A 24,902-nucleotide genomic window follows, 5' to 3' on the forward strand; every position below is an offset into this window, starting at 1 on the left:
CCACGGTTGTTTAGTCATTGATAAAAACAAAGAGATTTTTACTGATTTTAGGAAGGGAGATCCAACTGTAGGAAAGGGGACTTTTCCCCTAAAACACAGAATTATGGGGTTTTGGGGAGCTCGGAGTGGAGTCAGGGGCTGCCACTCCAGGGGTTCCCAGGGATGGGAATTCCATGGCCATGGAAGGAAACACTGGAGCACTGAAGGGTTTGATGACCATGGCTGTTTATTCATAACTAAAAACAAATTATTTCCGATTTTAGGAAGGTGCATCCAACTGTAGGAAAGAGGAGTTTTCCCTTAAAACACAGAATTATGGGATTTTGGGGAGATGCAGCTTGGGAACTGCCACTCCAGGCCTTCCCAGGGGTTCCCAAGGGTAGGAATTCCATGGCCATGGAAGGAAACATCGGAGCACAGAACGGCTTGGTGACCATGGTTGTTTATTCATCAATAAAAACAAAGAGATTGTTTCCAATTTTAGGAAAGGGGGATGTGATTTTAGGAAGGGGGATCCAATTGCAGGAAAGGGGGTTTTGTGTGGATTTGGGGTCACAGGGCCGTGCCCTGCTCGGGCACCTTGGCCTCGCGGGGGTAGAACTCAGCCAGGATATTCTCGGGGATGCGCTTGAGGAGCTGCTTGGGGAAGATGCGCAGGAGCTGCCAGCCGATGTCCAGCGACTCGAAAATGCTCCGGTTCTCATAGGGACCTGCCAGGAGAGCGGGGTGGAGGATTTGGGGCTGCTGCAGGGGCTCTCCCAGATCCCAAATCCCTGGTTTGGGGCCAGAGGCTCACCCTGGGAGATGAAGTGCTTCTCGAACTTGTGCAGAAACTCCAGGTACAGGAGGTCGTCGGCGGACAGGGCCTCCTCGCCCACCACGGCCTTCATGGCCTGCACGTCCTTCCCGATGGCATAGCAGGCATACTGTGGGATCCAGGGATTCCAGAGAGGGATTGGGATGGGCACGGACCCCACAGTCCGGCCAGTGCCACCAAGGGACACCTCCCATGAGCCTGGGTGGCTCAAAGACCCATTCCAACCTGGCTTTGGGCACTGCCAGGGATCCAGGGGCAGCCACAGCAAATCTGGGAATTCCAGCCCAGCCCCTGCCCACCCTCCCAGCCAGCAATTCCTTGCCAAGATCTCAGCCCAATCTCCCCTTTCCCAGTGGGAGCCATTCCCTGGCTCCTGTCCCTGCAGGCCTTGTCCCCAGTCCCTCTGCAGCTCTCCTGGAGCCCCTGCAGGGACTCTGAGGACTCCCTGGATTTTTTCCTTCTCCAGGGGAACATTTCTAGTTCTCCCAGCCTGGCTCCAGAACTCTGGGATAGTTTGGGTTGGAAGGACCTTAAATCCCATCCCATTCCCAACACATGTTTAGGGACACCTTCCCCTACCCTGGGTTGCTTCTGTGTCCTGTCCGTCCACGACACTGAAGCAACCCTCCCATCCCATCCCATCCCATCCCATCCCATCCCATCCCATCCCATCCCATCCCATCCCATCCCATCCCATCCCCTCCCCATCTCATTTTATCCCACCCCATTTTGTCCCAATTCCATCTCATCCCAAATCATCCCAATTCCTCCCTCCCATCCATCCATCCATGCATCCATCCATCCTGGCCTTGGACATTCCCAGGGATTTGGGGCAGCCCCAGCATTGTCGGGTGTTGTCACTGTCACCTTCCCTGGATTCTCCCCCCCATCCCAATAAAGGCAGATGAAGATTTGGGATTTAGGACACCCCATGGAGCTCAGTGGGATTCAATCCTGAATCATCCCAAAAATCAGAGCTCCCCTCTGGAATCCTGTGGCCATTCCTGGCTCTCTGAGCTCTTCCCTTCCCCAGGAGAACATTCCCAGCTCTCCCAGCTGGCTCCAGAGCAGCTCCAGCCCTCAGAGCATCTCCAGAACCTCCTCTGGAATTGCTCCAGCAGCTCCAAACCCTCCTGAATTTGGGATCTGGGAGCAGGAGCAGCTCCACAGGTGGGGCCTCACCTGAGCCTCCCCAAACGGGGGGACAGGAGGGCCCGGAAGTGACAAATACCCCACCCCGAGTGTCCCCAAGCCCTCACCAGCTGGTTGGACACGTCCCCGTGGTCCTTCCTGGTCATTCCCTCTCCGATGGCCGATTTCATCAGCCGGGACAGGGACGGCAGAACGTTGATGGGGGGGTAAATCTGTAGGGTGGGAGCGACCCCAATGTCCAGCCAGCTCTGGGGGACCCCACCCCTACCCCTGGTGTTCCCGGGGCTTTCCAGCCCTGGATCCATCCTGGAGATGGGAAGGTGTTTGGGAACAAACCTGGCGGTTGTGGAGCTGCCGGTCGACGTAGATCTGGCCCTCGGTGATGAAGCCAGTCAGGTCAGGGATGGGGTGGGTGATGTCTGGGGTGGGGGGGAACAGAGGGGTTGTGAGACCCCAAAGCAGGGCTGGCAGCTCAGCTGGACACAGGACAATGCTGTGTGACATCTGTGGGGTCACCAGGGCAGCACAGACCCCACTGGGGTCAGTAGTGGGGGATTTGGTGTCACCCCATTGTCCTGGAGCTGGGGACCCAAATCTAGGTGGTTGGGATGGCACAGAGGGGTCTCAGTGCCACCTCTCTGTCCTGGAGTTGGGGACCCCAAATGGGAGGGGATGGGGTGGTTGGGATGGCATGGGGAGGTTTTGGTGCCACCGCCTTGTCCTGGAGTGATCCCAAATGGGAGGGGATGGGGATGGTTGGGGTGGCACAGAGGGGTCTCAGTGTCACCTCTCTTTCCTGGAGTTGGGGACCCCAAATGGGAGGGGATGGGAGTGGTTGGGATGGCACAGAGAGGTTCTGGTGTCACCTTCCTGAAGCCAAGGACCCCAAACTGGAGTTGTTGAAGGGTTGTTGAGGACTGGGGAACTCTCAGACCCTAAATCACCCCAGCAGCCTCACCACCCCAGGAGCTCCCAAAACCGGGTAAAACCAGTGCAATTTGGGATTTCCCAACCCTGCGATTTCCAGAAGTGGGGAAATCCCGATCTCCCACGGTGTTCCCGTCCCCTCCCAGTATTCCCGCCCCTGCTGTGTCCCGCTGACCATCATTGGGCATGGTGAGGATGGGGATCTGGGTGATGGAGCCGTTCCTGCCCTCCACGCGCCCAGCGCGCTCGTAGATGGTGGCCAGGTCCGTGTACATGTAGCCAGGGAAGCCACGGCGGCCCGGGACCTCCTCCCTGGCTGCTGACACCTGTGGGGTTGGGGGGTCAGGGCACCCCAAACATCCCAAAAGCCACAGGAGGCACGGGGGACATGAGTGTCCTGAGCAGCCCAGGCAACCCCAAAAATCCCAGGTGTGCTGGGCACCCCAAACATCCCAAAAAACTCAAAACCCATGGGAACCCGAGGTGTGCTGAGGATTCTGAGCATCCCAAACACCCCAAACACCCCAAAAACCATGGGGGCCATGAGGGACGCAAGTGTCCTGAGCAGCCCAGGCAACCCCAAAAACCCCAAGTGTGCTGGCTGCTCCAAATACCCCAAAACCCCAAGAATTGTGGAAACCCCAGGTGTGCTGAGTATTCTAAGCATCCCAAACACCCCAAAAACCATGAGAGGCAAAGGGGACATGAGTGTCCCGAGCAGCCCAGGCAACCCCAAAAATCCAAGGTATGCTGGGCACCTCAAACACCCCCAAAAACTCAAAACCCGTGGAAACCCCAGGTGTGCTGAGGATTCTAAGCATCCCAAACATCCCAAACACCCCGAGCATTTCAAAGACCCTCAAAACCATGGGAAGCATGAGGGACATGAGTGTCCTGAGCAGCCCAGGCAACCCCAAAAATCCCAAGAGTGCTGGGTGCCCCAAACACCCCAAGAACAGTGGAAACCCCAGATGTGCTGGAAATCCTGAGCATCCCAAACATCCCAAACACCCCGGGCACCCCAAAGACCCCAGTCACCCCAAAAACCATGGGAGGTAAAGAAGACATGAGTGTCCTGAGCAGCCCAGGCAACCCCAAAAATCCCAGGTGTGCTGGGTGCCCCAAACACCCCAAAAAACTCAAGACGCTTGGAAACTCCAGGTGTGCTGAGGATTCTAAGTGCCCTGATCACCCCAAACACCCCATGAACCCTGGGCTCTCCTTGTCACTCTGAGCACCTCAAACACCCCAAGGACCCTGGGCTGTCCTTGTCACCCCAAATCCCCCAAGGACTCTGGGTTGTCCTTGTCACCCTGAGCACCCCAAACCTCCCAAGAACCCCAAACACCTCCCGCTGTCCTTGTCACCCTGAGCACCCCAAGGCCCCCAGGGACTCTGGGCTGTCCTTGTCACCCCAAAACCCCCAAGGACCCTGGGCTGTCCTTGTCACCCTGAGCACCCCAAGTCCCCCAAGGACCCTGTCACCCCCAGCTGTCCTTGTCACCCCAAACTCTCCCAGGATCCTGGGTTGTCCTTGTCATGCTCAGCATCCCAAACTCCCCAAGGACCTGGGTTGTCCTTGTCACATTCAGCATCCCAAACTCTCCAAGGACCCTGGGCTGTCCTTGTCACCCCAAATCCCCCAAGGACCCTGGGATGCCCAGCTGTCCTTGTCACCCTGAGCCCACAAACCCCGCAGCCACTCCACACTGACCTCTCTGAGGGCCTCAGCGTAGGAGCTCATGTCGGTCAGGATGACCAGCACGTGCTTCTCACACTGGTACGCCAGGAACTCGGCCGTGGTCAGTGCCAGCCGCGGCGTGATGATCCTCTCAATCCTGTGGGACACCTCCAATTAGCACAATTAGGCTAATTAGTGCCCACAGGGCAGGTTTGCAGTGCCAGGGAAGGAAGGGAGAGAGGGAAGAAGGAAGGAGAAGGAGAAGGAGAAGGAGAAGGAGAAGGAGAAGGAGAAGGAGAAGGAGAAGGAGAAGGAGAAGGAGAAGGAGAAGGAGAAGGAGAAGGAGAAGGAGAAGGAGAAGGAGAGAAGAAAGAAGGAGGAAAAGGAGGAAGAAAAGAGAGGAAAATGGAAGAAAATGGAGAGAAAAGAAAAAGAGAAAAAAGAGAGAGGAGGAAGAGAGACAAGGGAAAGAAAGAAAAGGAGAAGGGGAGAAGGGGAGAAGGGGAGAAGGGGAGAAGGGGAGAAGGGGAGAAGGGGAGAAGGGGAGAAGGGGAGAAGGGGAAAGGAAAAGAAGAAGGAAAAGAAGAAGGAAAAGAAGAAGGAAAAGAAGAAGGAAAAGAAGAAGGAAAAGAAGAAGGAAAAGAAGAAGGAAAAGAAGAAGGAAAAGAAGAAGGAAAAGAAGAAGGAAAAGAAGAAGGAAAAGAAGAAGGAAAAGAAGAAGGAAAAGAAGAAGGAAAAGAAGAAGGAAAAGAAGAAGGAAAAGAAGAAGGAAAAGAAGAAGGAAGAAGAGGAAGGAAAAAGGGAGAAGGAAAAAGGAAAAGAAAAAGGAAGGAGAAAATAAGAGAGGAGGGAGAAGGAGGAGGAGAATGGAAAAGGAGAAGGGAGAAGGAAGAAAAGGAGAAGGAAGAAAAGGAGAAGGAAGAAAAGGAGAAGGGAAAAGAGAGAGGGAAGAGGGGGAGGAGGAAGAAAAAGTAGGAGAAAGAAGGAGAAAAAAGAGGAGGAGGAGGGAGAAGGAAGAATGAGGAGACAAAAGGAGAAAGGAGGAGGAGGGAGAAGGACAGGAAGAGGAGGAGGAGGAGGCAGGGCTGTGCCTCACGTGGGGTCGTTGGCCAGGTTGAGGAAGAGGCAGACATTCTCCATGGAGCCGTTCTGCTCGAAGTCCGACTTGAAGAACCGCGCGGTCTCCATGTTCACCTGTGGGACACGTGGTCAGCAGGTGGGGACTTGGGGACACAGAGACACAGGGACAGGGCAGTTCTGGGGTCACCTGGGATGTCCTGACTCACCCCCATGGCTGCAAAGACGATGGCAAAGTTGTCCTCATGGAAATCCACCACATCCTTAGATTTCTTCACCAGCCCGGCCTGGCGGCAGATCTGTGCTGCAATCTGAGGGAGGGGACAGGGACGGGGTGGCAGCAGGGACAGGGACAGGGGTGGCAGCAGGGGCACCCTGGAGCAGCCATGGCCCGTGTGGGACCAGGACATGGACCCACGGGCTGCGGGCCAATGGGGTGTCCCCCCCTTTCCTGTGTCCTGCCTTGTCCGTTGTCACTCCTGACTGGTCAGGGATGGCTCCCATCAGATCCCACCCTATGGATCCCATCCCATCCCAGGGATCCCATGGATCCCATCCATCCCATGGATCCCATCCCATCGCATCCCATCCCCATCCCCCTCTGGAATTCCCAGCCCCTCCTGCTGTCCCACACTCATGGCGACATGAGAAGGGTCTGCAGCCCCCCCAGTCCCTGGATTTAGGGACCCTAAACCAGTCCAGGTCCTCCTGCACAGCACACAGTGATTGCTATGCCAATGGGGAAACTGAGGCACGAGCTGATGGCAGCTTCCTGACACCAGGAGCGGGGATCCGACCTTCCCAACCCCTCCATCCTCCTCCTCCCCCAATCCCACCTCGTTGTGGGGCAGCCCGGCAGCGGAGAAGATGGGAATTTTCTGTCCGCGGGCGATGCTGTTCATGACGTCGATGGGAGAGATCCCGGTCTGGATCATCTCCTCAGGATAGATCCGCCCGTGGGGGTTGATGGGCTGGCCTGGAGCGGGAAAAGGAGAGATCATGGAATGGTGGGGTTGGAAGGGGCCTTGAACCCATCCAGTCCCACCCAGGGACAAATCCCACCATCCCGCGGTGCTCCAAGCCCTGTCCAGCCTGGCTTGGGACATTTCCAGGGATGGGGGGGTGGGGATGCAGGGATGGCCCGGGTTGGTGGCAAAAATTGGGAAGGAAGTTCTGGAGGTAAGCAGGGAGCAGCTCTGGTGTGGGACAGGAACAATCCCAACAGTTGGACACCCTCCTGGAGCATCCTGATGGGGATGGATGGATGGATGGATGGATGGATGGATGGATGGATGGATGGATGGATGGATGGATGATGGATGATGGATGGATGGATGGATGATGGATGATGGATGGATGATGGATTGATGATGGATGGATGGATGGATGATGGATGGATGGATGGATGGATGGATGGATGGATGGATGGATGGATGGATGATGGATGGATGATGGATGGATGGATGGAGGGATGGATGGAGGGATGGATGGATGGATGGATGATGGATGGATGGATGGATGATGGATGGATGGATGGATGGATGGATGATGGATGGATGGATGGATGGATGCAGGGATGTGGTGACACCACAGGACATGGTGACACCATCAGGGCACATTGTCACCCCAATTCCAGCCCATCCCAAGCCCCTCCTGCATTCCCTCAGAGCCGTCACCGTTGATGTCCAGGAAGTCCTCGGCCATCACCGGGGGGCCGCTGTCGATGGGTTTGGCGGAGCCGTTGAACACCCGGCCTGTGGGGACACAGGGACTGTCCCTAACTGAGGCCACCAGCTGGGGGTGGCACTCCCATGGCCCTGGGACATGGTCTCCAACCCAATCCCGGGATGTGCCTTCCACCCCAGCCAGGACATAGCAACTGGGGGCTGTGGGGCAGGAAGTGTCACCTGTGGGCTGGGTGACACTGCAGGTGCCAGCACATGGGGACAAGACCCCCGTGTCCCCCCATGTCCCATCCACCTCCATCACCTTGTCCCCATGTCCCCATGCTCCTGGTCACCCCTGTCACTTCCCTCTTGGGGTCCTGGGTTCCCAGGCAGGGGGTGACACCAAGACCCCCATACAGGCACAGAGGACAGGACCTTTACCCCATCATCCTTTCCATGTCTCCATGTCCCCATCACCCCCATCACCCTGTCCCCATGTCCCAAGGTCCCCATCACCCCCATCACTCTCTCCCTGTGTCCCCATTTCCCCATCACCCCCATCACTCTGTTCCCGTGTCCCCTTGTCCCCATCACCCCATCCCTATGTCCCCATCACTCTGTCCCCGTGTCCCCACGTCCCCAGTCACTCCCCAGCTCAGTGGGGTGACACCAACCCCCCCGAAACCGTCCCCAGGGAGGGGACGCGGCCTCACCGCTCCCTCTCAGCCTCATCGACCGCCTCGGAGCCGCGGTGGCATCGATCGCGACAAAGCCACGGTTCCCTGACCTCGCCTCGGTGGCTGCCGCCCCCTGCCCGCCCCCCCTGTCCCCCACGGGACGCGGTGGCGGTGCGGGGACACGGCAGCGGTGTCACAGCGCATCAGGGTGATGGCAGCGCCGAGCGCCGAGCACGAAAGGTCAGCGGCCACGGCAGCGGCGACTCCCGGGGGACACCGAGAGCGGCAGGGGAGGGTGACATCGGGGGGGCGACACGGGGGAGGTGACACCGCCCCCTGCCCTTTGCGGGAGCGCGACGGGAGCGCGGCGGACACGCGGCCCCCGTGGGTGAGGGGACAGCGCAGAGACAGCGCAGGGACAGCGCAGGGACAGGGCCACCCTCCGGCCTGACCTCGAGTGACCCCCGGGGTGGGGGGGTTGGGGGGATCGGGGGACATGAGGGGACAGGGGGGGCTCAGAGCTGGATCCCAGAGAGGTTTGGGGGGGAAGGGACTTTAAATCGCATCGATGTCACCTCCCTGCATGGGGACACCTTCCACTGTGCCAGGTGGCTTCAGGTGCTGGCCAGCCCGGGCTGGGACACTGCCAGGGGTGGGGTGACAGGATCAGGGACAGGGTGACACCGCTAGGGGTGGGGTGACACTGCCAGGGATGATGTGACACCGCCAGGCATGGGGTGATGCTTTCAGGGATCGGGTGACACTTGCAGCGACAGGGTGACACCACCAGGGACGGAGTGACACTTATAGGGACGAGGTGACACTAGCAGAGTTGCGGTGACACCACCAGGGACAGAGTGGTACCTCCAGGGACAGGGTGACACAGCCAGGGGTTGGGGGACACCGCCAGGGAAGGGGTGATGCTTTCAGGGATAGGGTGACACTTGCAGGGACGAGGTGACAGCTCCAGGAGGGGGTGACACTTATAGGGACGAAGTGACACCAGCAGAGAGGCGGTGACACAGCCAGGGACAGGGTGGAACCGCCAGGGACAGGGTGACGCTTTCAGGGATTGGGTGACAGGAGGGACGGGGTGACAGCTCCAGGAGTGGGGTGACACCACCAAGGATAGGGTGACACCTCCAGGGTTGGGGTGACACCACCAGGGGTGGGGTGACGCTTCCAGGGACTGGGTGACACCGCCAGGGATGTGGTGACGCTTTCAGGGACTCAGTGACACCGCCAGGGACAGGATGACACCTCCAAGGACGCGGTGGCACCGCCAGGGACGAGGTGACACTTCCAGGGACGGGGTGACACTTCCAGGAACCCGGCGCCACCTCACCTGGCCTCCTTTCCCAGCCCACCCCTGGTGTTTCCCGGGATCGCCGCGCACAGAGGAGGCGGGGACCGCTCCCGCCCTGCCCCAGGTGGCTGCCACAGCTCGGAGGTGGCCCGGGGACGTTCTCAGGCCCAGAGATGAACCCTAAATGTCCCCAAATCTCGGTGCCAGCCGTGCCCGGGCTCACCCAGCATGTCCTCGGACACCGGCGTGCGCAGGATGTCCCCCGTGAACTCGCACGTTGTGGCCTTGGCATCGATGCCCGATGTGCCCTCAAACACCTGCGGAGTGCCCGGCGAGGGCAATTAACCAGGATTAATTAACGCTTTGGGGGGCGTGAGGTGACCCGCGCTCACCCCAACCCCCCCGGGAGGGGACATAAAAAAGGGACAAAGTTTGGGGTTAAAAACCCTTCTTGAGGGGATTTGGGGGGATTTTTTTGGGGGTGGACGGTGAATGCCGCACCCGCGGGAAAAGCCTTTTGATCCGGATAATATTTGACATCATTTGCGTTAATTAACCCCCGGCTCGCCGCTTTAATTAGAGCCGGGTTGCCCCTGGGCGCAGGGGGGAGCTGGGGACGGTGACAGATGACACTCGGAGCCCCCCAGGTGGCTGCGGGTCACCCCCAACAACGCTGAGGCTGCAAAAATCCCCTTTTCTCCCTTTTTTTTTCTTTCCTTTTATCCCTTTCCCCCCCTTTTTTCCCCCTGCCCGAGCCTGACTCCCTAATAGGATTAAAAGGGCAGCCCCGAGGCGCAGGTGACACCAGAGCCGCGATTTTGGGGCAGCTGCGCCACCCCCCCGGGCCCCCGCGGGGCGTCTGGGGGGGATCCGGGCTAATTAGGGGGGATTTGACCCCAAAGAGCCCCCGCGGCTTTGGGGACACTCCTGTGGCCACTGGTGTTCCAGGGCTGGTTGCTTTGGGGACACCCCAGCCAGGGGTGTCCCCGCTTTGGGGACACCCTGGCAGCCCCTGGGGTCCCAGGGCTGGTGGCTTTGGGGACAATGGCCTGGCTGTCCCAGGGCTGGTGGCTTTTGGGGGGTGGTGGCAGCGTGGTCCTGGGATGGAGCAGGGGGTCAGTGTGGGGTGGTGGGGTGAGGGAGGGGACACGGCCTGTCCCAGGACACCCCTGGCCATCCCAGGACATCACTACCAGTCCTAGGACACTGTCCCCTGTCCCAGGTCACCCTTGACCATCCCAGACATCCCTGACCATCCCAGGACACTGTCCCCCACCCAAGGACATTTGTCCCAGGACAGTGTCCATCACAGGACGCCACTATCTCTCCAAGGACACTGTCACCTCTCCCAGGACACTGCCCATCCCAGGACACCCTTGACCATCCCAGGACACCCCTGACCATCCCAGGGCACTGTCACCTGTCCCAGGACATTGCCCATCCCAGGACACTCCTGGCCATCCCAGGACATCAGTCCCGCCCCTAAAGAGCACAGGGACACGAGCCCGACAGCCACCACTGGAGGGGGACAGAGCCACGGGACAGAGCCCTGGGACAGGGACAGGGCCTTGGGACAGGGACTCGGGACAGGGACAGAGCCCGGGGACAGGGACAGAACCCTGGCCCGCGTAGCCTCCGCGCGTCGCCATGTGGCGGTGTCGCCGTGTCCCCGCGGTGTCGCCGTGTCCCCGCGCTCACCTGCACGATGGCCTTGGCGCCCATCACCTCCAGCACCTGCCCGCTGCGGGTGGTGCCGTTGGGCAGGGTGAAGTTCACGATCTCGGCGTACTGGGCGAACTGTGGGGACAGCGACACGGGCAAACGGGGTGGCGGTGTCCCCTCCGTCCCCTCAGCCCCAGCTTCTCTCTCCCCAGCCCCTCCTGCTCCGCTGGTGCTGCCTCAGTTTCCCCTCCTTTGGACCTGAAGCCACCAAACTCTGAAGTGGGGACACACCGGGTGGCAAAGCGGTGGCGCTGCCTGTCCCTGTCACTGTCCCATCCTGGAGCTGCCCCCGGGCTGTGGCACCGCTCTGTGCCTCAGTTTCCCCGATGTCGAGGGGATTTTCCACTCCCGAGGAGGTGACACCAAATGCTGTCCGAGCCAGAGCCACCACCAGGGTGCCACCACCTCCAAGGCAGAGGTGTCCCCATGAGGCACGAGTGGCACTCATGGGGACACTGCAGGGTGCAGGGAGGGGACATGTCCTGCTCTGGGGACAATGGCCGATGTCAGGGCTCTCCTCCTCCTCCTCCTTTGATTGAGCTGATTAATTATATAAATGAGAGGGCCGTGGAAATGTGACACCAGGTGACAAAACCCTCTGGGTGTCACCCAGGTGGCCCCGGCCCAGACAGGAGAGCGGGACAAGGGACAGGGAGGGTGACAACAAGGGGACATGGGGGTTGTGGAGTGGCCCCGCTCAGAGCAGGAGCCCTGTGGGAGATGGGGCTGGGACAGGGGACAGGGGACAAGGGACAAGGGACAGGGGACAGAGCTGGGAAAGGGGACAGGGGACAGGGGACAAGGGACAGGGGACAGAGCTGGGAAAGGGGACAGGGGACAGAACTCAGGCAGGTGCACAGGACACAGGGACAGGAGGCAGAGCTTGGTCAGGGACACAGGGGACAGGGCACAGGGACACAGGGGACACAGGCTGAGCTCGGGCAGGGACACGGGGACATGGGGGACAGGGTGCCCGGACCGAGCGCACACACGTTCCACGGAATGTCCCCCGTGTCCCCAGTGTCCCCCATGTGGGCGCACACTCCACTCGCACGGGGACATGACGACACCGGGACATGGGGACATGGGGACACGGGACACGCCACCCGCGCGGGCAGGCGGGGACGGGGCTCTGCTGCCGAGCGCGTCCAGAGGAGGGAGCTCGGACCCCGGAGAGGAGGGGACAGCCCAGGGGACAGCCCAGGGGACAAGGGACAGGAAGGATGGCGCAGGGAAAGGGACAGCCCTGGGGACCGGGGAAAAGGGACAGGAGGAATGGCACAGGGAAAGGGGACAAGGGACAGGAGGGATGGCACAGGGAAAGGGGACAGCCCAGGGGACAGCCCAGGGGACAAGAGATGGAGAAGAAGGGACAGGGGACAGCCCAGGGGTCAGGAGGGAGGGGACAGAGGACAGGTGACAGGGGACACACTCCCCCCATCGCACCCTCAGCACTGCAGTCCCCACACAGCCCCAGGTGCCACCACCAAGCTGTCCCCATGTCACCCAGGGTCCTACCTTGACGTTGTCCAGCACCACCAGGGGCCCGTTGACACCGCACACTGTCCTGTAGGCTGGGGGAGGTGACACCGTCAGTCCCCAGGGCCACGGGGCCACCCGGGCGGTGCCACCCCCATGTCCCATCCCTTCCTGTGTCCCTTTCCCTGTGCCGGTGTCACCCCGAGTGACCGGTGGTGGCCCGACTGGACACTGTCACTCAGTGGTGACACGGCACTCGGGGGTTGTGTCACCTTCTGGAGGTGTCCTCAAATGCCCGGCAGGGATGTCACCGCTGGGAATGCCACCAGGGCCAGCAGGGAAGTGTCCCCTTGTCCCCTCCCAGTCACGCCTTGCCCGGTGGGATGCGGGGACACTTCCCAAAGTCCCCGCGGTGCTGGGGGGACCCTGGGGACACCCCGGGGCGACATTGGGGTGGGGAAAGGACGGTGTGACCCGGCGGGAACAGCCCTGGGACAGGCGGTGACAAACGGGGACAGGGGACAAGGGTGACAAATGAGGGTGAAGCTGGATAGAAACACAGAGAGAGACAGCGGATCCCGGGAATTTCGGGATTGGGATTCTGGGAATGCCGGGATTGGGATCAGATCCCGGGATTGGGATGGGATCCTGGGAATAATGGGATTGGGATCAGATCCCGGGATTGGGATGGGATCCTGGGAATAATGGGATTTGGATGGGATTCCCTGGAATGCCGGGGTTGGAATGGGATCCCGGGACTGGGATGGGATCCCGGGAAATTCCAGGATTGGATCCCAGGAATAATGAGTTTGGGATGAGATCCTGGGAATGCCAGGGTTGGGATGGGATCCCAGGAATAATGGGATTTGGGTTGGGTCCCCTGGAATGCCAGGGGTTGGGTCCTGGGAATAATGGGATTGGGATGGGATCTTGAGAACGGCAGGATTGGGATCAGGTCCTGGGAACCCTGGGACTGGGACTGGCTCCCAGGAGTGCCGGGTTTGGGATCAGCTCCAGGGAGTGCTGGGATTGGGATGGGATCCTGGGAGCACCAGAATTGGGATCGGGTCCCAGGAGTGCCGGGAGTGGGATCAGCTCCGGGGAATGCCAGGATTTGGATCAGCTCCTGGAAGTGCCAGGTTTAAGATCAATTCCCGGGAATGCCAGGATCAGGATCAGCTCCCGGGAACGCCGGGACTGGGATCGGCTCCCAGGAACACCGGGTTTAGGATCAATTCCCGGGAAAGCCAGGATTTGGGATCAGCTCCCGAGAACGCCGGAGTTTGGATGGCCTCCCAGGAACGCTGGAGTTTGGGATCGGCTCCTGGGAACGCCAGAATTTGGATCGGCTCCCGGGAACGCCGGGACGGGGATCGGCACCAGGGTTTGGGATCGGCTCCCGGGAACGCTAGGGTTTGGGATCGGCTCTCGGGAACGCCCGGGTTTGAATAGCTCCCAGCAGTGTCTGGTTTGGGATCTCCGGAGTTTGGGATCGGCTCCCAGGAACGCCGGGACTGGGATCAGCTCCCGGGAATGCCGAGACTGGGATCGGCTCCCGGGAACGCCGGGGTTTGGGATCAGCTCCGGGGAACGCCGGGTTTGGGATCTCCGGGGTTTGGGCTCGGCCCCCGGCGGGTGCAGGTGCGGGGGAGCTGATCCGGCTCTAAGCCGCGCCTTGATCATCCCAGGAAGTGTCAAAGCCCCGAGCGCTGCCCCGGCCCCGCTGACCCCGCCGGGCCCTTTCATGCCCTGCCCCCGCTCCCACACCGGGCTCCGGCATTCCCACCTGATCCTAATAGGATCGGAGAGGCCGGGCCAGCTGCAGGGCGTCCCGCGGAGACGGGGGTCCCTGATGTCCCTGTGCTGACGGCGGCATTGTCCCCCAGCTGGGACAGCCCAGGGAATTCATGGGTCCCGTTTCTCCCGCTGGTCACAGCCCAATCCTGGACCCCACGGGGCACTGTGGGGTCACCCCGATGGCACAACGGGACCCTCGGTGTCCCCTCCCCTCAGCCAGGGCAGTGCCAGCGATGCCAGACATTCCAGCTATGGGATCTTGGAATTATAGACTGGTTTAGGTTGGGAATTCTTTAAAGCCCAGGAATTCCACCCCTGGCACCTTCCACTGTCCCAGATTGATCCAAGCCCCAATGTCCAACCTGGCCTTGGGCACTGCCAGGGATCCAGGGGCAGCCACAGCAAATCTGGCAATTCCAGCCCAGCCCCTGCCCACCCTCCCAGCCAGCAATTCCTTGCCAAGATCCCAGTCCAATCTCCCCTTTCCCAGTGGGAGCCATTCCCTGGCTCCTGTCCCTGCAGGCCTTGTCCCCAGTCCCTCTGCAGCTCTCCTGGAGCCCCTTCAGGGACTCTGAGCATTCCCTGGATTTTTCCCTTCTCCAGGGGAACATTCCCAGCTCTCCCAGCCTGGCTCCAGAGCAGAGGGGCTCCAGCCCTGGGAACAGCTGTGGAGTCTCCCTGGATTTGCTACAGGAGCTCGACACCATCCTGAATTTGGCATCTGGGAGCTGGAGCACCTCTGCAGGTTGGGTGTCACCTGAACAGAGCACAGGGACAGAATTCCCACCTTTCCCAACTCCATCTTCTCCCAGGGCTGTCCCCAGTCCTTTCCCCTCCAGCCTGGATTTGTGCCCCATCCCAGTTCCTCCTGCCCTTGGCCTTGCAGAGCCCCATGAGGTTCTCCCAGCCCCACTCCAGGAGCTAATTAGCTAATTAGCCTTCTCTGCCCTTCCCCAATTAGGGCCGGCTCCTGCTGCTCGCTCATTCAGGCTCTGGAGGGGCCGGCACACCGGGAGCCCCCTCCCCGCCTTTTGTCCCCTTTATTCCCAAAGTGACCATCCGGCCTTTTATTCCCGTTCCCACTTCCCTTCTCTGGAGTTTATGGGATTTTAAATTTTCAGCAGCCCCAAAGTCACCCTCATGGGACAGGGACATTGGGAGTGTCACTTGTCCCGGCACGGGGGTGTCCAGTGAGGTACCAGTGGCTGCCACCCCCTTGGGGACAATCCTGGTGGCCCTCCAGCCCCACTGGGATGGCTCTTCCCATCAGGAATGTGGAAGCCTCTGGCAGCACTGGTGTCACCAGGAGTGACATTGGATCATCAGCTGAGCTCTTGGGTGGAAATCCATCCTTAGTCCGTCCATCCATCCATCCATCCATCCATCCATCCATCCATCCATCCATCCATCCATCCATCCATCCATCCATCCCTCCATGGGCAGAGATCTCTGGACATCAGGGAATCCTGGACTGGTTTGGGTTGGGAGGGGTCTCAAATCCCACCTGGTTCCATCCAGGGACCCCTCCCACCACCTGCTGCTGCTCGTGCTCCAAGTCCCGTGTCCAGCCTGGCCTTGGACATTCCAGGGGTCATTCCAGCCCCTCGTCCCTGCCCGGCTCTGGGATGTTCCTTCAGGACAGAGCGGGAAATCGTGACAACAACGCCATGGGACAGCCTGGGAAGGGATCAGGGTGGGGAGAGAGGAGGAGAAGGAGAAAAAGGAAAAGAAGGAAAAGAAGAATGTGGAGGAAGAGGAGAAAAAGAGGAAGAAGATGAGAGAGGAGGAAGAGGTGGAAGAGGTGCAGAAGAGTCAGAAATAGAAGAAGAGGAAAAAGAAAGAGGAAAAGGAAGAGGAGGAGGTGGAGATGAAGGAGGAGAAGAATAAAAAGGAGAAGGGGAAGAAGAAGAGAAGGAGGAAGGAGGAGGAGAAGAGGAAGAAGGGGAAGATGAAGAAGAAAAAGAGGAGGAAGAAGAGGAAGAGGAGGAGAAGGAGATGAAAGAGGAGAAGAAGTGGAGGAAGAGGAGAAAAAGAAGATGAGGGAGGAGGAAGAGGTGGAAGAGGTGAAGAAGGATGAGAAGAAGAAGAAGAAGAAGAAGAAGAAGAAGAAAAAGAAGAAGAAGAAAGAGGAGGAGGAAGGGAAGGATGAGGAAGAAGAAGAGGAGGAGAAGGAGAAGAGGAGGAGAAAGAGGAGGAGAATAACAGGAAGAGGAAGAGGAGGAAGAAGAGGACGAGGATAGGAACAAGAAAAGAAGAAGGAAGAGAAGGAGAAGAGGAGGAAGAAGAGGAGGAAGAAGAGGAGGAGGAAGAGGATGAGGAGAAGAAGAAGAAGAAGAAGAAGAAGAAGAAGAACAAGAACAAGAAGAGGAGAAGGAAGAGGAAGAAGAGAAGGAGGAAGAGGAGGAGGACGAGGAGAAGAACAAGAAGAGGAGAAAGAGGAGGAAGGAGAAGAATAACAAGAAGAGGAGGAGGAAGAGGAGAGAAGAGCAAGAAGAGGAGAAGGAGGAGGAGGAGAAGGAGAGGAAGAACAAGAGGAGGAGGAGGGCCGAGAAGCACAGGGGCAGCACCGGAAAGCCGCAGCAGAGATAATGAAGCCGCGGCAGGCGCGGGCTGGGTGGGCTGTGGCCGCCGGCAGGGGCACGGCCGGGGAGCAGGGGGCGGAGGGGGCGAGGGGCCGAGGGGGCAGCAAAGTCTTTCAACGTGGCCTTTCCACACCCCCAGCCCCAAATTCACAGCTGCTGTCACATGCGATCTCCGTCAGCGCTGACACTCACGCACTGCTGCCCGCGCGGGGGGGACCGCGGCCCCCGGTGACAAAGGGGACCCGACCCGGCTCCACCCGCCGCTAATTGCTCCCGCTCGCCCGCCCTGCCCTCCGCAGCCCCCGCGGCCCCTCCCGGCACTCAGGGCTCGGCTGCAAAGTGCGCCGGGGGCTCGCTGCCACCTCCGAGGGGGGCTGGGGGTCGGGGAAGGGAGCATAAGGGTCGGCCTGTTCCACCAGGTCAGGTGGATCCGAGTCCATCCAGCCTGGCCTTGGGCGCTTCCAAGGATTCAGGGCCAGCCACAGCAAATCTGGGAATGCCATCCCAGCCAGGAATCCCAAAATCTCACCCAAATCTCCCCTTTCCCAGTGGGAAGCCATTCCCCTTTTTTGTCACCTCGTTCTCTGGGCTGGGTGTGGGGTGAGTGATGCTCAACCCCACCCCCAAATTCCAGAGCTGGGAAGGGATGGGAACACCTGGAGCAGAGATGGGAAGCAGGAGGGATAAACAGCCCCCAAACCCCCAAATTTCCCAAATGCTCGGTCCCTGAGCAAAGCTGTGGGTGCAGGGCTGCCCCAGCAGGTCCAGAGCTGATCCTGAGCCGTCCTGCGGCACAGGGAGGGTTCCCGGTGTCCCCCAGGGCACAGAGAGGGGACCCCAGCCCTGGCACCTCTGGATGGATGATGGATGGATGGATGGATGGATGGATGGATGGATGGATGGATGGACGATGGATGATGGATGGATGGATGGATGGATGGATGGATGGATGGATGGATGGATCGATGGATGGATCGATGGATGGATCGATGGATGGACAGATGGACAGAGCAGGGGCAGAGGACGCTGGGCACAAGGCTCTGGATGGGGCTGGGTGCATCCCCATCCCTGGCAGTGTCCAAGGGACAGGGACAGGGCTTGGAGCAGCCTGGGACAGTGGGAGGTGTCCCTGAGAGTGGCACTGGGTGGATTTAAACTCCCTCCCAACCCAAAATCCAGGATTTTATGACCCCATGAATGCTCAATTTCCAGAACCCACACCACAAACCCACCCCCCTCTTTTTCTCCTCCAGCTCTTCCTCCCAATCCCTCTCAGCCCCAAGCCCACCCTGGGACTTTTCCGACAATCCCTAAGTGACCGCTCGCTTCCGCCCCAGTCGCGGCCGGCCGTGGTCGCCTCCTGGACCTGCCCATTGTGCCATGTGTCACTTTGTGCCGCGCTGTCAACCCCATGGGGCTGGCCCGGGGCTGGCAGGGGCCGTGAAAAGCCCGGCGGGGGGTCACACTCTATGCCACTAATTAGGGCCCGGCGGCCGCGGGTTCCCAGACACACCTGCACGGTCATGTGGGGGCAGCCGCAGAAAAGGCGGCCCCAGCCAAGCGTGAAGCCAGCGAGGAAAAAAAAAAAAAGGAAAAAAAAACAAAAAAACAAAAAAACAAAAAAAAAAAAAGAGAGAAAAAAAGAGGGAAATTCAAGCGTTGCTCGCTGTGGGTTTTGCTGGGGTGGAATTAAATACCAGGGAGGGAAGAGAGGGAAGGGGAGGGATCCTAAAGGATGTGGGATGAAGGGTGGGGGTTGTTGTGGGGCAGAGGGGTCACAGCCCCCCAGGGCAGGGTGGCCAAGGGTTGGGAGGCTGGATCTTCCTTTGCTGCTGCTCGTGTCCCAAACAGCACCAGGAGCAGACCCCAAAGGGACAACCCGTGCCTGGAGCAGGAGAGGTGTCAGGGGTGGTGGGGACAGATAGGACATGGCAGCAACCCACCAAAATCATTGCTGGGCTGAGGCTGTGTGGCACAAATTGGATGTCCATCTGTCTGTCCATCTGTCCATCTGTCCATCCATCCATCCATCCATCCATCCATCCATCCATCCATCCATTCATCCATCCATCCATCCATCATCCATCCATCCATCCATCCATCCATCATCCATCCATCCATCCATCATCCATCCATCCATCCATCCCTGCCCATCCCAGTTCCCCCAGTTCTGGGCACTGGGCTGTAGCTGGGGGACAGTGACACCACCCCTGTGCCCAGTGCCACACTGGGACCCCAAACTAGGACGCCAAACTGGGATTCCAAACGGGGAACCTGAACGGGAACCCGTAACTGGGGCTCTAAACTAGAACATTTAGCTGGGACCCTAAACTGGTACCCTAAACTGGGAACATAAACTGGGACCCCAAACTGGGATCCCAAACTGGGAAACTGAACTGGGACCTTGGACTTGGATCCTAAACTGGAACTCTTAACTGGGACCCCAAACTGGAACCTTTAACTGGGAAGCTGAACTGGAACTCTTAACTGGAATTCTAAACTGGAGCCTTTAACTGGGACCCCAAAATGGTACCTTAAACTGGGAACCCAAACTGGGACCCCAAATTGGGGACCCAAACTGCGAAACTGAACTGGGACCCCAGACTTGGACCCTAAACTGGAGCTCTTAACTGGGAACCTGAACTGGGACCCTTAACTGGGACCCTTAACTGGGACTCTAAACTGGAACCTTTAACTGGGACCCTAAAATGGTACTCTAAACTAGGACCCTAAACTGGTACCCTAAACTGGGAACATAAACTGGGAACCCAAACTGGGAAACTGAACTGGGAACCCAGACTTAGACCCTAAACTGGAGCTCTTAACTGGGAACCTGAACTGGGACCCTTAACTGAGAACCTGAACTGGGACCCTTAACTGGGACCCCAAACAGGGACCCCCAAGCTGGGATGGCAAGCTAGGATGCCAAACTGGGACCCTACACTGGGAACATAAACTGGGACCCCAAACTGGGATCCCAAACTGAGACCCAGAACTGGGGCCCTAAACTGGGACCCAAACTGGGACCCCGAACTGGGAACATAAGCTGGGACCCTAAACTGGGACCCAGCACTGGGGAACCCCGCCCCCCCCATGAGCTCAGGCACCCACAGCCCCACGCTGCCCCTCCCCCATATTCAGGGATGTCCCCACCCCTCCGAATGTCACCTCCAGGTCCCCCCCCCCCTCAGCCGTGCCACTCCCTCTGTCCTTCCTGCCACTTCTGCTGTCACCTCCAGAACATTTTGGGACTCGCCTGTCCCAGCTGCCCACCTGGGTGACAGGGACACACCGGGGACAGGACTTTGTCCCCGCCTGGGTGGCGGTGCCGCTCTGGGCACAGGGAGGGGACAAACGCTTCCCTCGAGGGGACAAACGTGTGCCGTGGGAAGAAACTGGGGCGGTTTTTTCCTGGCACAGGGACACGCGGGTGACACCCGAGCCAAGGGCTGGCGCTCGGCCAGGCGACACGGGCAGGAGTCACCCGCGGGTGGCCGCTGTTGACAGCAAACACGGCGGGTGGCCGGGCAGGGCCAGCTCGGCTCGGGAGGGACCGGAGCCACCCGGTTGGGGACATCCCCGCGAGGTGGCTTCCGAACTGCCCCAGCAGCGAAGGCACAAAGGTCACAAGGGACGCCCTTGGTGACAGCGGGGGCTTGGGGACAAAGTGACAGGGGGATCGTCCAGCCCCGTGTGGCGCTGGCACGGTGCCAGGTGTCCCGATGTCGCCGTGGGATGGGGGCACAGCGGGAAGGGCGCCCCGGCTGTCACCACGGCGCCTCACAGGTGTCTCCAGGGTGGGGACACTTTCCCCGGTCCTTGTGGGTGCGGTGCCCAGGAGGGGACACTCCCGCAGCCCCACAGTGTCCCCCTGTCCCCCCGAGAGGCACACGTGGCCGCTGTGCCACCCTGCCTGTCTCAGTGCCACCCAGCTGTCCCCTCCTGAGCCAGTGGCACCCGTCCATCCATCCCTGCCACCCCTGCCTGTCCCAGTGTCACCCACCCATCCCTGTTATCCTCCCTGTCCCAGTGCCACCCCTCTGTCCCTTCCTGTCCCAGTGCCACCCGCCCGACCCTGTCACCTCTCCCTGCCCCAGTGCCGCCCACCTGTCCCTGTACCTGCTCCAGTGCCACCCACGCACTCCTGCCCGGTGTCACCCCCGCGTCCCTGCCACCACTGCTCGGGGACAGAGCGATGTCCCTCCCCGGGGTTCCCGCCTCGGTGTCCCCTCGGTGTCCCCCCGGTGTCGCCTCAATGTCCCGCACTCACTCAGCCGGGGGTTGCTGTGGAAGTCGCGGGTCACGGCCAGCCCGTGCTCGCGGGCGGCCGCCAGCTCTGTCGCCGCTGCTGTCACCTTGGTGGCGGCCATGGCCCTGTCCCTGTCCTTGTCGCCGTCACGGTCCCGGTCCCGCCGGGCAGGACACGGCAGTGCCCCGGGTTTTGTAGCCCCGGCCCGGCCCCGCCCGCGACACCGGCGGCAAAGGTGACACCGGCAGCAAAGGTGATACCGGTGGCACAGGTGACACCGGAGACAGAGGTGGCACCGGCGGCACAGGTGACACCGGAGACACAGGTGACACCGTGTTGGCTGTAAACAGCGGGAGGGAGAGGCCGGGGGCGGGATCGCGGGAGCCGGGATGGGGGCAGGGAATGGGAATGGGAATGGGAACGGGAATGGGAACGGGAACGGGAACGGGAATGGGAATGGGAATGGGAATGGGAACGGGAACGGGAATGGGAATGGGAATGGGAATGGGAATGGGAATGGGAACGGGAACGGGAACGGGAACGGGAATGGGACAGGAAGTGGGAATGGGAATGGGAATGGGAATGGGAATGGGAATGGGAATGGGAACGGAATGGGAATGGGAACGGGAACGGGAATAGGAATGGGACAGGGAGTGGGAATGGGAATGGGAATGGGATGGGATGGGAATGGGAATGGGAATGGGAACGGGAATGGGAATGGGAATGGGACAGGGAGTGGGAATGGGAACAGGAGTGGGAACGGGAATGGGAACGGGATAGGGATAGGGGTAGGGACAGGGACAGAGATGGGGATAGGGATGAGGGTAGGGATCGGGATAGGGATGGGGAATGGGATAAGGTATGGGGATAAAGGACAGGGATTACGGGTATGAGATAAGGAAAGTGATAGGGATAAGGGATAGGGATCGGAATGGGGAGAGGGAATGGGATGGGTGTGGGAATGGCGTAAGGGATATGAGATAATGGATCAGGACAGGGAGAGAGATGAGGAGCAGGGATAGGAAGAGGGATAGGGAATGGGAGAGGAAGAGAGATAAAGGACAGGGATAAGGGGTAGGGATAAGGAAAGGGATAGTGGTAATGGATAGGGATGGGAATACGGATAGGGATAAGGATAGAGATAAGGGATGGGCTAGGGATAGAGATAAGGAATAAGGATAGGGATAGGGATAGGGATAGGGATAGGGATAGGGATAGGGATAGGGATAGGGATAGGGATAGGGATAGGGACTGGGATAGGGACTGGGATAAGGGATAGGGATGTAAATAGGCATGGGGTTAGGGATAAGGGATAGTGATAAGAATAAGGAATAAGAATAGGGATAAGGGATAGGGATAGGGAATGGGATAGGGAATGGGATAGGGAAAGGGACAGGGACAAGGGATAGGGATGTAGATAAGGGGTAGTGATCGGGATAGGGAATGGGAATGGGAAAGGGATAAGGGAATGGGAATGGGATAAGGGATAGGGATTAGGGAATGGGATAGGGAAAGGGACGGGGATAAGAGATAGGGACAGGGATGTAGATAAGGGATAAGGATCGGGATAGGGAATGGGATAAGGATAGGGGATAGGGATAGGGATGGGGATAGGGATAGGGATAGGGATAGGGATAGGGATAGGAATAAGGGATAGGGATAAGTGATGGAGTAGGGATGCGGGTAAGGAATAAGAATAGAGATAAGGCGTAGGAGTAGTGATAGCAGGATAGAGATAGGAATTAGAGATAAGGGATAGGGAGAGGAATTGGGATATTCCTGCTCCTCAGCAGGGATCAGAGATCTGAGATAAGGAATTGGGATAAAGGATAAAGGCTAGGGAGAGGGAAAAGGAGAGGGAGAGGGAAAAGGAGAGGGAGAGGGATGGGGATAAGGGATAGAAATGGAAACAGGGATAGGGATAGGGATAGGGATAGGGATAGGGATAGGGATAGGGATAGGGATAGGGATAGCAATAAGGGAATGGAAATGGGATAGGGTTAGGGATAAGGGGTAGGGGTTAGGGAACAGGATAGGGAAAGGGACCGGGATAAAGCATAGAGATAAGGGATAGGGATGAGGGATAAGGAATAAGAATAGGGTTAAGGAATAAAAATAGGGTTAAGGGATAGCGATAGGGGATGGAGATTGGGGTAGGGATAAAGGATAAGGAAAATGGGATAAAAAATAGGGAAATAGGAAAAATAGGGATAAGGATTGGGATAAGGAATAAGGATAGGGAACAAGGGGTGCTTGGCTCCTCGGGGGCTCTGAGGACACAGCAGAGAGGGCAATGGTGGCCTTAGAAATGTCACCCTGCGATGTCACCCACGCAGCCAGTGACACCCGGAGCGGGGGAGGATGAGGAGGAGGCGGAAGGAGGCAGGACGTGACTTTTATTAACATTAGAAACCATTTTAAAACCCCAATTTTTCCTAAAAATTTGACATCCAATTGTTGGTTTTCCAGTCATCCCAGTCTGGAGGAGCCCCTGGAACGGACTGGGACAAACTGGGGGTGTCCCCAAGCTGTCCCCGACCCCCGTGACAGCTTCGCTTTGGAGAAAGGAGCTTTGGATGGGATTTGGGATTTTTGGGATCAAACGGGCAAAAGGAGCAGCGCCGGGATTCCCACGGAACCAGAGCAGGCAGGAAAACCCCAAGGATGATCCCAAATCCAACCCGGGCTTTGTTTGGCCCGAAATGTCCCCAAATCCCCTCCGGCCGCGAGGTTGAGAAGTCTGGAGTTCCTTTCTCCACCCGATTCCTCCCGGTGAGCCCGGGAATTTTCTGGGTTGGAAAATCCCTAAATCCCCTCTGGAATGGGGTTGGGAAAAGGGAAAAGCAAAATCCAAGCGAGGCCCGGGTGGGGTTGGGGACAGAATTCCAGGGCTGGGGACGCGGCCACTTCCCTGTCCTGGCTCCAACTGGATCGGGAGGAGGCGGGATCGACATAAATTAAAGGATTAGGGGGTGAGCGGGGGAAAAATCCCAAATAATCGTTGGAGAAATTCCAGGCGAATTGTGCCAGAATTAAAGGACGGGGGGACAGGCGGGATTGTCACTTGTCACCTGTCCCTGCCTCAATTTCCCCGCCCGAGCCGTCCCCTTAAAACGCTCCAGAGGCAGCGGAGTAATAAATAACAATTCCCTGAAAACGGGGAAAAATTAAAAAAAGGACCCAAAGTTTCTCATAAAATCTTTTATTTTAAATATTTCCCTGCAAAATCCTGGGAATTCGGGGCCCCGGGGGAGCAGCAGCCCGGGGGTGGGGGGGGGACTATGCTCAGTGTTAATGATCATTATTAATTAATTGATTGATTAATTAATCAACAGCAGCGGGTTTGGGGGTGTGGGGGGAGCCCCCAGGGCAGGGTCTGGATGTGGGGAGGGGGCTCGGGGTGTCCCCCTGGTCCTGTCACAGTTCGGGGGGGGGCGCTGAGGGGTGGTGACACCGCGGGGTGTCCTGGCACGGTGGTGACACTTTGGGGTACCGGGTGATGCCACCCCAGGGTGTCCTGGCAAGGCAATGCCATCACAGGATGACAAAGTGATGCCACCCCAGGGTGTCCTGGCACGGTGGTGACACCCCAGGACACCTGCACAACGTGATGCCACCCCAGGGTGTGCCACCAAGGTGACACTCACACCCCCCAGCACCTTCCCCTGTCCTCAAGGGCCACCTCACGCCAAGGCCCCCTGGTCCCCAACCCCACCCTCAGCCCGAGTGGCCCCGCAGGAAGCCACTGTCACCCGCTGGGACCTGGGAA

General features: G+C 59.0%; 1 protein-coding gene across 1 annotated transcript; it reads right to left on the reverse strand.

The window, feature by feature from the left end:
• Positions 1 to 488: 488 nt before the first annotated feature.
• On the reverse strand, positions 489 to 21,283 carry ATP6V1B1 (ATPase H+ transporting V1 subunit B1). Its single transcript, XM_059470360.1, has 14 exons — positions 21,155 to 21,283; positions 12,545 to 12,600; positions 11,003 to 11,101; positions 9,528 to 9,621; positions 7,331 to 7,408; positions 6,491 to 6,630; positions 5,864 to 5,965; positions 5,674 to 5,771; positions 4,611 to 4,734; positions 3,072 to 3,222; positions 2,306 to 2,388; positions 2,077 to 2,181; positions 797 to 926; positions 489 to 710 (listed from the first exon to the last, which is right to left on the reverse strand). The coding sequence occupies exons 1-14, from the start codon at positions 21,252 to 21,254 to the stop codon at positions 553 to 555; spliced, it is 1,518 nt and encodes a 505-aa protein (XP_059326343.1). The 5' UTR covers positions 21,255 to 21,283; the 3' UTR covers positions 489 to 552.
• Between the last annotated feature and the right edge of the window lie 3,619 nt (positions 21,284 to 24,902).

This window comes from Ammospiza nelsoni, chromosome 4 (assembly GCF_027579445.1).
Source record: "Ammospiza nelsoni isolate bAmmNel1 chromosome 4, bAmmNel1.pri, whole genome shotgun sequence".
Taxonomy (NCBI): Eukaryota; Metazoa; Chordata; class Aves; order Passeriformes; family Passerellidae; genus Ammospiza; species Ammospiza nelsoni.